The sequence below is a fragment of the Limanda limanda genome, chromosome 22 (genome assembly GCF_963576545.1).
Source record: "Limanda limanda chromosome 22, fLimLim1.1, whole genome shotgun sequence".
Lineage (NCBI taxonomy): Eukaryota > Metazoa > Chordata > Actinopteri > Pleuronectiformes > Pleuronectidae > Limanda > Limanda limanda.
In genome coordinates, this window is record NC_083657.1 from 15,682,487 (window position 1) to 15,696,578 (window position 14,092).

The 14,092-nt window shown below is 42.5% G+C and overlaps 1 protein-coding gene across 1 annotated transcript in view; it reads left to right on the forward strand.

The window, feature by feature from the left end:
* The window catches only part of pde5ab (phosphodiesterase 5A, cGMP-specific, b), a 57,457-nt gene that overhangs the window by 36,435 nt on the left and 6,930 nt on the right, over window positions 1-14,092 (forward strand). The window contains exons 12-16 of the mRNA XM_061066298.1: window positions 3,375-3,425; window positions 7,181-7,327; window positions 9,917-10,042; window positions 10,894-10,988; window positions 11,105-11,192. Of these exons, the coding sequence (XP_060922281.1) occupies window positions 3,375-3,425; window positions 7,181-7,327; window positions 9,917-10,042; window positions 10,894-10,988; window positions 11,105-11,192 (507 nt within the window). The remainder of the gene's footprint in view (window positions 1-3,374; window positions 3,426-7,180; window positions 7,328-9,916; window positions 10,043-10,893; window positions 10,989-11,104; window positions 11,193-14,092) is intronic.

A 14,092-nucleotide genomic window follows, 5' to 3' on the forward strand; every position in this document is an offset into this window, starting at 1 on the left:
TAGGCCAGGAGGGACAGACTGCCTGTTAAAAAGGGGTGGGGGGGTGGAGGGGGTGGTGGTTTTGGATCTAACTTACATATTCCCACGACCAATCAAGTGGTTGAAGATTAGGAACGTTGTCCATATTTTCTTTCATTTCAGTCGGTGTCATTAATCTGTGTAGTAAATGACAGTGGGAAATCCCTTTAAACTCTTTCAGAGAGATACGATGTGAAATCAGCCGTAAGCAGAATGGAAAGTTATGAAAGACTTAGACAAATCCACAAAGAGCTAACCTTAAAAATTAGTTTCCTATGATTGAACAAAAAATATGCAATGTATTGTATTTTTCAGTACGAGCACATTTTCATCTTATTAGGTTTTAATGTTCAGTTCTCAGCAACATTTTGTCTTTGAATAAAACATATTGTATTTTGCAGTTTACATCAAATATATTTTCATTTGATTGGTCCTACATAAGCACAGTGTCTCCTCAGAGGCTGTTTATGAGTGAAGTCTAATCTAGACAGAAAATTAGTAAGTCAAAGATAACAAGTAATAAAATACTGTATCCAGGTAGTTGTAGTCTTGCAACTGAATAGAGGGCTTAACCGAGAGACTGAATCCAAAAATATTTCATGTTTATGCTGTTGTTGAATTTCTATCTTTGTGCGGAACCGGTTTGAATTTCACACCTCAAACTTTTTCAGACTGGGCTTTATGGTTATTATACATGTTGTTATACACCTGCTATTTGTGAGCGTGTGACTGACAGTGATAAGGCGAGGCAGACAGATTTTTTTTTGCTGCTTCTTGACACTTCCTTGTCTCACTGTGTGTGACAGCCAGAAATTGATTATGGCCGAGCACACGCACACCGACACACACACACACACACACACACACACACACACACACACACACACACACACACACACACACACACACACACACACACACACACACACACACACACACACACACACACACACACACACACACACACACACACGATCACCATCCACTATCAACACCCCCTGTGCTCATTTTGCATGCGCCCTCCCTCTCAGTCCTACAAATGCGTACACACCATACACTGTGCCTGTTCCCAGTATGGGGTCTCCATGTCGGGAGCTGTCAGCTTCAGGGTGTCGGATGGGACGTCTCCTCTCGGCTGCAGCTGACACCCTCCTCCTCCGCTACTTTTCCAAGTTCAATTCGCTCGGGCTGGTCATAGGCGTTATACTGTAACTTATCATCCTGACCTTAATGAGAGATGGTCGCATACACAACTGAAAGATGAAGAGTTGGACCGTGCATCTGAATCGGCAGCTCCGTGCTAACCAGTTAGAATACACAGGATTTCTTCAGTGCTTCAGAAACAGTCTTTTAATGATCTCTGCTCACGCTTCCTAAGTGAACCTAGTAAATGATCAGAGGACACCCACCCCTAGAATATACGTTCTCGTCACAAGACGTCGAAATAGCAACAAAGGTGGCTTTGAAGAAACTGGGCCAAAATGAGCTTTTTAGACCAAATCTGAGGCACCGAGATCACTGCCACTGTGGGGGGTCTTTGATCACACAGCAGCCCCCGCGTGGAAAGTTCTGAAAGACTATTTAAATGACAGGCAGTGAGATATCGTGCTATATGGGTATTTATGCATCATTACTGCTAGTGTGCGAGATGGAGAATATTCCCCATCACAACAAGTTGATTTAGAAACTGTCTCCATCCATACATCCAGTGCTTAATTTGTAAATCACAAGGTGCCGGAACGCAAAGTACATATGACAGCGCAGGGGTGACGAGACGGGCACAGGTCCCGGAACGCATACAGAAAACGGTGCTGAAAAAAACATGCAAATGCCCACTGACAATGCTGTGGGACATACAAGCCTTAATTTCAATTAATATCCATGGTATAAATTTTATGACAATAATTTACAATTATTTTAGGCTATACAGCACAGGCAAATGCCCACATCAACACAGGTGTACTTACAGTCAGCAATTCATTTCTCAACATAGATCTAACTTGTAAAACATAAAAAATAAAAGTTCAATGCTTACAATAAATCACATAAATCTTCCATTATTATTATTTAAAGATTGGCACGGCGGCCTATTAATAGACAGTATGCTCATCATATTTAGTCCAAAACACCCCACATCACGACCATGTCCGGATTCTCCTCCTCCTCCCGGAGGTTTCACTGCGTGTGTCTGTGGCAGTTCTGTGTCCTTTGGCCACCCACGACCTCACGTACGGGACTGGATTGAATTTAGCCGGGGGGGGGGGGGGGGGTCCAACAAGATTTAGGAAGAGTAAAGATGATATGGTGGATGTGAGCAGAGAGGTACGGTTGGGAGTGTAAATTAAGTTCATTTGCGAAAATCCGCCCTCACATTCAGCACTCGGAATAGGAATGCTGTTGACAGCAACAAGTCACTCCATCAGTTCATCGGGGATGTCTTTTCCTCCAAGTCTCTGTGTTTTCTGTAGGCCCGCATGACTGCGCGCGGGTTGGTAATGTTAAAGCGCTGGCACAGCGACTCAACCTCAGTCTCTCCATACAGCGCACCTGCGTCTTCGGGCCAGTACTGTGCGTAAAGCACCTTCAGCTCCTCAATTAAGTTGTTGCACAAGTTGCAAACAACACTCTATACGAGAGGTACCGGATCAGCACAAATAAGTCCCGGAACACGGGCAGGCCAAAACCAAGAGGTGCCGGATCCTGTTCCGGCATGATCCGGCACAAATGAACCCCTGCATACATCCATTATCTATACCACATACCTGAATATATACACATAGTGAATAGATGTAGTTTTGTCACACATGTCTCAACACAATCCCCTGTCATACACACCCTACCCATTTGGCGGACTATTTAAGCTGCCAGGATTTTCCATATCTCTCCCTTTGCTTGTTACTGCCTCTGCTGCCCTTTGTCAGTATTGCTGCCCCTCCACCACCCCAGCTTCCACCAGTCATGTTTGGAAGGGGAGGCCGAGGTGAGGGGTATTGAGCTGCAACATGCAACTTCACCACTAGATTTCACTAAATTATACACACTGCTCCTTTAAAGAAATTGAAAAAAAATTAATCCAGATCTGCACTTAAATGTTATGGGTTCTTCTCTGGCCCATATAACATCCTTCCATGACATTTCATGCAGATTAATTCAGTAGTTATTTTGCAATGCTGCTAATTTAGAGATTAATGATTTTATTATCCTACTATTATGACTTAACTCTGGTAATATTGCAACTTTTTTCCATTTAAGTAGCCGTGGAAGTCTGTCGTACAACCTGAAGGTCACGGAAGTAGATCTGTAGAGAAGTCTACAGTAAGTTGCTGACCTCGTCTGTTTTTATGTGTATGTTGCAGGTTCTGTCGTATCACGCCTCCGCCACAGAGGAAGAGTCGCGGGAACTGCAGGTAACAGCGGTAAATAAAAATTCATTAATTAAACAATAGAAACCAAGGTGAGTGAATAAAGTCACACACACACACACAAAGGCAGATGTTGTCCTTCAGGGTCAGAGGAAGCAGTCATGTAACAGAACACCACAACGCTGAATCAGCATCATTACAGCAACACTATATGTCTGTGGCCTTGACAAGCACATTTTTTGTGGAAATCGCTGGCTTGTATAGAACATAATGCACTGTCAAAATCTACAATGACCTTCTACAATGGACTGTGGTAGACTTGAATCATCCATGTTTGCTGTAAGTCACTTATTATTCGGGAAAGTGTGAGATGTTGGAAATTTCAGATAAGGGGTGAAAAAGTTGTGGTGCAACACTTCAGAAAAATAAATAACATAACTGCTTTTCAGAATACAGATTTTAACAAATATTCAGAATATAAAACAGCAAAACAAAAGAAATGTCAGACAGCACAATTACTATTCAGAAAGAAAAGTGTTTCTGAAAACCCGGCATAGGTCACGTTGATTTTTTCAAAGATAGTGCGAGACCAGATTTTAATTTGCTGCTGTTGCCGTAGTTTAAAAATCAAGCGACACTGTGTCGGTTTGTGTGGAAGATAAAAATGACACATTTCTCTGATGATGTGTGCAGGGTTTCAAAGAGACACCAGACAATGCTGAATTTGTGCTCCGGGTTTAGAGGCCCCCTGTCGTAGGTGTTGTTTTGTTTCACTTTCAAAGCCTCTTCAGGCAAAAACACTTTGCTGTGTAGCTCTAAAAGGAGGTGCAGCTGGCAGAGGCTCGGCAGCAGAATGACCATGGAGAGATTGTGATAATAACACAGAGGCAGCAGCCCTGTGATGCTGCGGCTGCCAGGCAGAGAAATAGTTAATAATGAAGGTTTATTTTAGCTCTTTGAATGATTCATCATATAATTGCTGTTCAGACATCTCTACAGGTTTGAATCCTCCACACCTAAAAAAGTGTCTTGTTACTTTTTGCATGTAAGCATGTACAACCTATCACACCTGGTATATGGCTGGAAAGGGTAATCTGCCTTGTGTCTCTCTCAGATCTGTTTGGGCCTCTGCTCAAATATAGGGTACTTTTAATAAAGCCAAGTCCCAATAAAGCACACAACTTTTGATTCACACATGAGCTGACGAGTCCTTCCATCCCAAGAAAAACGAAGGCTCTAACTCGCCTCGCTTTGGCTCAGGGGTTAGAGCGGGTCGTCCTCTATAGGTCCTTAGGTCTAAACCCCTAGGCGGCCCAGCCTCCAGGGGCCGTTCTCATAGAGAAAGTGCTGCACATATAGATGCACTGTATGAATGTGTGTGAATAACAAAAACTGTACTATAAAGTGTTTTGAGACCAGAGAAGAGCGATCGCAGTACAAACAGCGATTGACAGAACATCCGTCTGTTTTATCCGTTTCTGAGCCGGTGTCTGGCCCAAGGACACTTCAACATGCAGAGTAGAGGAGCAAGGAATCGAGTTAGTAACTCTCTGTTTCTGTTGTTGGACAATGGAACAAGTATGAGACAGTGACAGAAATGTGGTCCATTAAGAGGACATGTTCAGGAGCAGTCACTTTAGAGCCATTTCAAAGCTGATGCTGTGCTCTGATAACACTTTCTGTTTACCGCCATGATTTTGTCTGAAAAAATCACCAGACACATAAGTTAAAGACAATGGCGCCGCTGTGATTTTAGCTGTATCCGCTTGGACAAGGATTGTTCAGAGATGAAGGTAAAGGCTTCCGAATGTTTGCCTTTTAATAAGTTTTCACACATGGACCCTGGACAGTCCCCAGAGAATAGGGTTGGGACATTTTCCATTTCACACATGCGGCTCATGACAGGAGACTTCCCATGTGAGACATGTTCACACCTCTCTTTGGTGTCAGAGAAGGATGACACCTGGGTATAATGTGCAGGAGGTGTGATGGAATCATTATCGACACACACGCTCACTAGTGTGTGTGTGTGTGTGAGATGCAGCTTTTGTGTATATATACACACCGAGTGAGCTTTATTTGCCATTAGTTTAAATGTTTTTTGGTAAAGCCCAGATCCTTTTTGAAGAAACTCACAAGTAGAATATTGCCTCCGCTCATTTGCATGTATGTCACAGATTTGCTGACTGCTCACTGAGGCAGCTCTCCAAATACAAGCCAATCGGAGTGGCCCAGCTTCTTCAAGAAGGCACCATGTGACCCTCTCCACAGGTCGTGCTCTGTTCTCCTCCTGTGGAGAAGTGGCTGAACTAACAGCATAACCTGATTAAGTGGCCTCCCTCGGGTGCTACTGGGAGGACGCGCCACTTGGTATCTAGGACACAGGCTTGATTTTTTTTTTTGGGGGGGGGGGGGTATATTCTGCCCAAGAGACCACGACGTACAGTACGAGTGATACACAGTGAACCAAAAACCCTGTTTATTTGGCAGTTAAGGATATTAGATGTCACTTTTGTAATATAGTAAATTAAGAATTTGGAAAATGATAACCGTGTGATTACTAGTATTTAATCCAAATGAATGATGGTGATTTGTCATGATTGGACTTCCTCTGATTGGACAAATGGTGTGAATAATAGACTTTAGACACAATAGCTCCCCGAAAGTGAGGCCAATATATCTTGATTGCCCCCTGGTGGCTGGCTGTAATATAGGTCATGAACCCTGCCTCATCCATGTTCTCAGATAGGACATGGATCAAAAATAGTCTCTGTTATTTTAATTCGTAAAACATGTTTGTTCAAGTCTTCATATCTCTGATAATTTTGGTTTTAGTTAGGGTGAAATGTCATGATTAACAGCTGAGACTGATCTGTGATTGGTCGAGTTGGACCTCGACAATGAGGTCCAATCACCAGCGTATGATGGCAACGCCCATAAGCGAGATCTTTTTGATGGATTTTTGTACAGTGAGAGAAAGTGGAGACCCAACGTCTCTCGTTATTGACAGTGTATTATCGTATCTTATCAAAACATTACACCTTACCTGTTGCTTTATTCATTCATTGGTTTTGTTATTATTTTCTAAAAAGATTACATTGTACAACAGGGTGAAAAAACAAGTTCTAAAAGGTGATGTGATAAAGGACCCTTACTGGCTTTTCATCCGCTTAAGAAGAAGAAGATACACTTTTATTAATCCCACACACATGCACAAACATGCAAAGACACACTCATGCATTGGGGAAATTAGTCCTCTGCATTTCACCCATCTGGTGCAGGACACACTACAGAGCAGAGCAGTGGGCTGCCAGGTACGGCGCCCGGGGAGCAGATGTTGGGGGAGTAAGGTGCCTTGCTCAGGGGCACTAGACAGGGTAGGGAGAAGAGTCTTTTTGAACTTTTTTGGACAGGTCCAGGTTCGTTACACCATCCAGGCAAGTTTCAGCCGAAACTCCGAGGAGACAAACCGTGGAGTCGAACCAGCATCGAACCAGAGACCCCTTCTCTGCCAGTAGTCCAAGTTTTCTGCCACTAGTCCATCATGGGGTGTACTTTGCGCATCAATATCGCGATGAAGATGACAACTGATGCAGATGATACACTTTGATATTCATGTGTGTGTGCTTCACTGTATCTGCAGCCTCCCTGCATTTCCCAAAGTTCACAAATCAATCAATCAATCAACAAATTTGTATAGCCCATATTCACAAATCACAATTTGTCTCATAGGGCTTTAACATGGTGTGACATCCTCTGTCCTTAACCCTCAACAAATGTCTGTTGTGTGTGTTTTAAAGGTAGCCACAATACCGTCTGCCCAGTCGCTGCGTCTCATGGACTTCAGCTTCAGCGACTTTGACTTGTCGGACACCGAAACCACGTGGGGTACCATCCGCATGTTCGTTGACCTCAACCTGGTCCAGACCTTCCAGATGAAGTACACGGTAAGAACGGGTGATAGTAAAGTAGATTACAGTTGACCCTACTGAAGCATTTCACAGTAATAATCATCTTCACATTGTTTCTGTTCATCCGTCCACACTAAGGCACACAGAATAATATATTAAATCACAAAATACCAGGACATATTTTCATGGAATTTCTCTGCACAGGATGTTTGGGACCTTTTGAGGATATGACATGACACTTCCCTTGGGCCAAGATTTCCTCTTTTGCACGAGATCTACTAGAAATTGATGTGTCATAGCTTAATAAACAGGTTACAGTAACATTGAGTGTATCCATTCTCCGTAGTGAATAAACACTTTATATAATGACTTTTCTCTAACGGCAGCACTACAAACAAGTGTTTGTCAGCGGTTAAGAGCAGCGTTATTATCAATTTGTTGTTTATCAATATTGAAGTTTTAGGCATATTTGTAAGGTAATAATAGTATGATAATAATAATTGGTCTACAATAGTATTTGTGTAGACAGGAATGGCCATAGTCAGCCTTTTTAAATTGCTCACATAGTGGCTTTGCTTGGATCTTGCACATCGCCATGCATCAGCACAAGACAAGGGGAAAAAAAACTATAGTAAAACAGCTTGTTTTACAAATAAGGAAATACTCTCAGATACAAACTGGGCTTCAGTGAAAAACAATCCTTAGCTACGTTTCCACCGCAGAGACTTAAATTAAATATTTGGTAATATTTAATTACTGTTATTGGTGGTGGTGGTAAAAGCATATCTTTGAAACATATATTAATTCATGACTTCATATGTTTACAAAAACAAGTATAAAAGCTGAATTGCATACGCTGCCAAATCCCCATACACAGAAGCATCATGGTCATTAAATATGAAAATATGAAAACGAAAGATGAGCACAGGTCATTTCTCGTAACCAAACCTGCATCACATTATACCCCAGTCCTGTTATTACGGTATATAACGGCAACATCACAACCACAAAAGTAACAACAGACGAGAACACTGACATGAACTTGTTGTGGTTCTTAGTACGTCATGGAAAAAGGCAAGAGCAGATTCTCATCCTATTGATGCCAGAAAACAATCTGCTCCGCATTGTCAGCAGCATTAGACCATTACAACACAACTGTGAGTGAGTGTGAGTGTGTGTGTGTAATATGAATGTGACTACATTTACAACTGTGTTAGCATTTGTGTATTTGCCTGCATCCGTAAGAGAGAGCACTGGAGACCACACACACACCAAACACACACACACACACACACACACACACACACACACACACACACACACACACACACACATCCTTCCCTCCATTACCACTGTCTGTCAGACCCACCGCTCATCGGTGTCCCAGCACCTCCCAATTTGCTGGCGGGTTTTGGCTCACGTCCGAAGCGGCCTCTCCATGTGAAGAGGTCCTTGTATGTTGGTGGCTGACCTCCGGAGAGCCTGCGGAGAGAGGCCTCATAAAGAGAGGCTTTGATTGGAGGTGATTAGGTTCCCTCCAGCAGCACAGCCTGTCAGTTTGACGGTCACACTGGGAACTGACACACCGACCACCCCGGAGCATCCCATCCCAATTATGTCATCACCTCTTCATTGTTTCAACGTCATATTATGATCTTAGGTCGGTGTGTAATCATCCCTGTGGAGAAGATTAACTGAAATTAATTGCTTGCTTGATTAGCTGAAGGATGGTTTGTTTTAGGAGCTTTACTCACAGTGAACATGTAGTGGAGCAGCACCAACCAAGCACAGAGCATTGATTTGCTGAGAGTGTGCTCTTCACTTTCAGATGGGACAAACTTCCGGACTCTTTGCTCATCACGTTTCCTTTTTCCTTTTCCTCTGTATGGTACATGTCACTCCGATGAACAGAAATCCATAAATACATCTTATTTATGACTTTGATTTATCTTTATGCAGCATGTGTCAATAGATAAGGGATTTTTATAACTGTGCTGGAGCTCCAGACCTTCCACATTCACTGTATGTTTAGCTTGTTTGTGGTCAATTTATTAACTGCACATTGTGTGTAATGTGCAAGTTCAATATATAGTGACATATCAAAAAATCATAACTCAAATCTGTGAAGCTTTTTAGCCTCTTTCAGCTCACGTCTGGATTTACACCTCTGATCCAATTGAGCTCAAACAGTTCTCTGGAATATCTTTGACAGATGCGAAAGACGCAACAAATTCGGAAATCTGTTCTAATGTATGATAGTTTCGGAAGTCGGTGTATAAACATTGTCACGATCTGAGTTTGTATTTATTTCCAACAGTAAACACACACAGTCAGAGACCAGCTGACGATCATGGTGGAGCAGTTAGCAGCTATGTTCTTTAGCAGTTGGTGGAGAAGAAGACTGAGCTCAATGAGAATGAATATGGGCCTTATCATTGTGCACAAAAACAACAACAAATGAAGGACAATGTTACTCTATCTGCTCGATGCATAACTTCTGTTTGTTAACACGTTTGCTTACATCCACAACAGTTTGAGAGAGAGTGAGAAATGGGTCAGTGAGATGAAGATGAAAATTGCTTTCAAGGGTTAAACAGGTTTCTGTGCACGTTGTCTCCTCTGCAGAGTATATGCCAGTGGGTTCTGAGTGTGAAGAAGAACTACAGGAAGAATGTGGCCTATCACAACTGGAGACACGCCTTCAACACGGCCCAGTGCATGTTCGCCCTCCTCAAGTCAGGACGCCTACAGGTCAGTGCAGACACTCGAGGTTTAGCCCGAGCTGATTCACTAACATCTCTTATAATCGAGAAGAGAATCGAATGGATCGAATTCTGACAGACAGGCAATTTGTTCCATTATTATCTTTATGCTGCTTACATCTGCACAACCCATTGACAGTATATATATATAAAGATGGACAACATGATGGTTTCCCAAAAGTGAGGCTGGCTGTAATAAAGGTCATTAATCCCGCCTCCTTCATTTGGGTGGGTGGACCAAAGAACACGTCAAATAGATTTTTCTCAAAGATGGTTTCTGTCATTTAAAGTGGTCCTTATCGCACTGATGTACGTTCAAGTGCCACATTTTCCAATAACTTTGATTAGTTATTTGATTTTATTAAAATGGGCTGTAACCTAATGATTGACTGCTTAAACTGAGTCACAATTTGTGGACCACATGCACGAGTGGGACCTTCATACCACGGCTCCATCCCCCGAATGCTGCTGCACAGACTCTGGCTCCAAATGTGCAATATGGCAGCGTTTGTAACCGGGATATTTTGGCTTAATCTCTGCAAAGGGGGAGGAGGTCCATCTTTATATACAGTCTATGGCACTATCATGAAACAACGAGAACAAATAAATAATGCCATATGATGTGTGTAAACCCTAACCCTAACCCATGGAATATGTTGTATAAACATGATTAATAGCTAATAAGCTAAATTATACAAGACCAGTAATGGGTGGTTAAATGTTTCAGTGTCTGGTATAAAACCTGTCATGTTGATGTAGCTCAAGTGTGTATTTTTCTTTTCTTTACCTCTGTTCTGTACTTCCTGTTTTCCTCCCCTCTCTTCATCCACCTCCTGACAGAATAAGCTGAGTGATCTGGAGGTCTTGGCTCTGATGATTGCGACTCTCAGCCACGACCTGGACCACAGAGGAGTCAACAACTCCTACATACAGAGGTGCAGCTTGAGTCAAATATAAGTCATAAGTACATGGATATGCGTGTGTGGGAGACAAGTGTAACCACTATGTGGGTTTCTTACTTCCTGTGTGTGTGTGTTTGTGTGGCGTCCAGGAGCGACCACCCACTGGCCCAGCTCTACTGCCACTCCACCATGGAGCACCACCACTTTGACCAGTGCCTCATGATCCTCAACAGCCCAGTAGGTGCACCCACTCCCACACTCACACTGGTGTAGGAAGCCTTTCAGTCCACTCATCATTCTTCTCAATGCTCCAATTAGACGAAATCTGACCGAGATGGTTTCTCACTTTGTCTCACACGCAGTACATTTCACGAGGTGCTACATGATGGCTGTGATATGAACAGGAATGGATTTCATTTTTGTGCCTCTACACCTGAGATATTTATTTTTGATTTGGGATGTATAAATCACGATATTGATATAGCTTTCATTTAAAGATTTGTGTTTCACTTTGTGATGTGTTTAAACCTTCACCTGCTTCAGATAGCAGTGTTATCCATTATAAGCCATTGACTCTCCCTCTTAAAGTATTTTAATGCACAGGGTGCTGTGTTCTGAATGCGATGACAGTTTTCCTAAAATTAGATGAAAAAATTTGATTATATTGTTTACAGTATCAGAGTATATCGCAATGTATTGAATTGTAATCCCTGTATCATTATATTTAACATATCGCTACAGTCTTGCTAACACACAGCCTTAAGGTTAAGTGTGTAAGATTTATGTGAAAGGGATCTATTGGCAGAAATAGAATGAGCCTTTTATATTTAAATACTTTATATTAACATCGGGAGCAGGTCCTCTCTACAGAGGCCACCATGTTTTTTACAGTAGCCCAGACTGGACAAACTAAAACTCCTTTTGAGTTTTTATTACAACTGAAGGTTTCCAAAGGTTCTCTGTCATGTGGGGAAGGGGATGGTGAGGTGAGGGGTATTCAGCTGCAACATGCAACTTCTCCACTTGATGTCACTAAATTCGACACAAACAACCCAATATCAAATCTCCTTTTAGCTCCCTTTTGGTCTCCACCAAGTCCTTAGAAATATATCTGGCCCTTCAGCTGCTGAATGCCCCGACGTCATCTGTCCGAGATCAGTGGGTTTATCTGTGCATTGCTCCCTGCAGAGGTTGAGAACGAGGTCAATGAGAGCAGTAACTAAAGCAAACCAGCACAATTTTGGCTCAGCAAATCAGAGCATTGAGCTAAGAGATGCTACAGGGCTCTGCTTAGCTGAGGGGGACAACAGTTTGGCATTGGATTCATTTTTAACATTAGAATATTGATTTAGACCGTTTTTTGGACGTCCACACTGAACCAGGTGACTCTGTAATGTGAAAGGTGCACTGTCATCATCACTGTATCATAGAACATTATTACCCCACCCAACTCGTTCCTCAAGTGCATTGTTTTGGCTTTAAAGCCCATTTACGCTATGCGCCTGAGATGCACTCGTCAACCCCACAGGCAGCTGTTTCCCGCAAAGCGATCTGATAAACACAAATATGATCAGAGGTGCCGCACATGCTCATGAAGTGCTTCTGCCCTTACTGACCAGCTGCTCCCCAAGAAAGTTACATGCAAAGGAGGAGTTGGCACCATCATTGTGGATGTGAGCACAGTGGCAGGAAGACAGAAGCTACAAACCCCAAAAGACATCCGGCAGATTGCTTCCTCACACGCAGAGTTGATCCTCATCCCAGTTATGCAACACAGGACATGAGTTGCGCTTTCCCAGCTGCGGCGGATTCAGTGAGTAGCAGCTGAGCTCCTGGCAGATGCGTTCAAGAGGCTCCATCTCCCTCTCCTCATGGTGTCCTAACTGACTCCCAGCCAGCTCCAGGAGAGACACATAACACTGTAGGTCTCAGATCTGCAACCATCCTACAACAGAAGTTATTACATGTCCTTGTTCTAGCCTAATGATTAAGATTTGAGTTTAAGGCCCGTCATGGTTTCTCTGATGTGGAAGTCAATCCATTGCCGATTCCAAAATACCACTGTAGAAACTGATAATTTAATAACTGCCCATAATGTAATGTGGAAAGTAATCAAAACTGGTAATCGAATAGCCTTCCTCTAATGCAATAAAAATGTTGAGCATTTAAAGCAATAACTTTTTCGTGTAATTCAATAAGTATTATGTTTATCCTCACTGAAGCCTTTTATGCATCGGGAACCTGTCAGTGCCAAGTCATCAAGTCTCCAAATTACATCCCTCACTGGCTTCCCACCTGCCAACAGTGTGGCTCGCAAAGCCTGGCCAAGCTGCAAGGCCCGTCTGCCAGGAGCCGAACCCAGCTGTCAGTGGAACCAAACGTTTTTGTTTTTTGTTAACTTCAGTCTTTACTAAGTGGAGATCTACGCACAACTAGATTAAGCACCTCATAAAGTTCTTTTTACTTAGAGATTTAAAAGGACATTTTTACAAAAGTAGCACAGTAACTTAAACTCCACGTCGTTATGTTAATATAATTTGAATTAATGACAAAATTAACAACAAACAGCTGGAAGGCTTTTGAACAAAAAGCTAAAAGAGTCAGTTCCTAGACTGTGTTCAAAGATTGATGACATGTTAGCTCCCAAAAGTGAAGACAACACATCTGGATCGCCCCCTAGTGGCTGGGTGCAGGATAAGTCCTAAACCCCGCCCCCTCCACGCTAGCTGAACTAAAAAGTTAAATCGCACATAAGATGCATTTGTCAAAAAAATGGTTCTGGTCATAATAGGTAGTTCTTTTCACACTGATGCATGTTCAAGTGTTGAACATGCCATTGACAGAGATTGACAGCTGACAGTGACTAGCGATTGGTTGAATCTATGGGACATCAATTCTGTGGTTCCACTCCAGATGCACAAGACTCTGGCTTCAAATGACATTGCCAGTGTGAAATGAGATTTTTGTTTTATAGGAAGAAGCGGAGACGTGTTGTTTATCTTTACTTTAGTCTTTGATATAACATTGAATTTCTTGAATAAACTAGAAAAAGGTATAGTCCAGTTAATTACCTCTTGTTCACCGGTTTACAGACCTAATGATTTAATCTTGAAAGTGCTGTACAACAGTGGATTTAC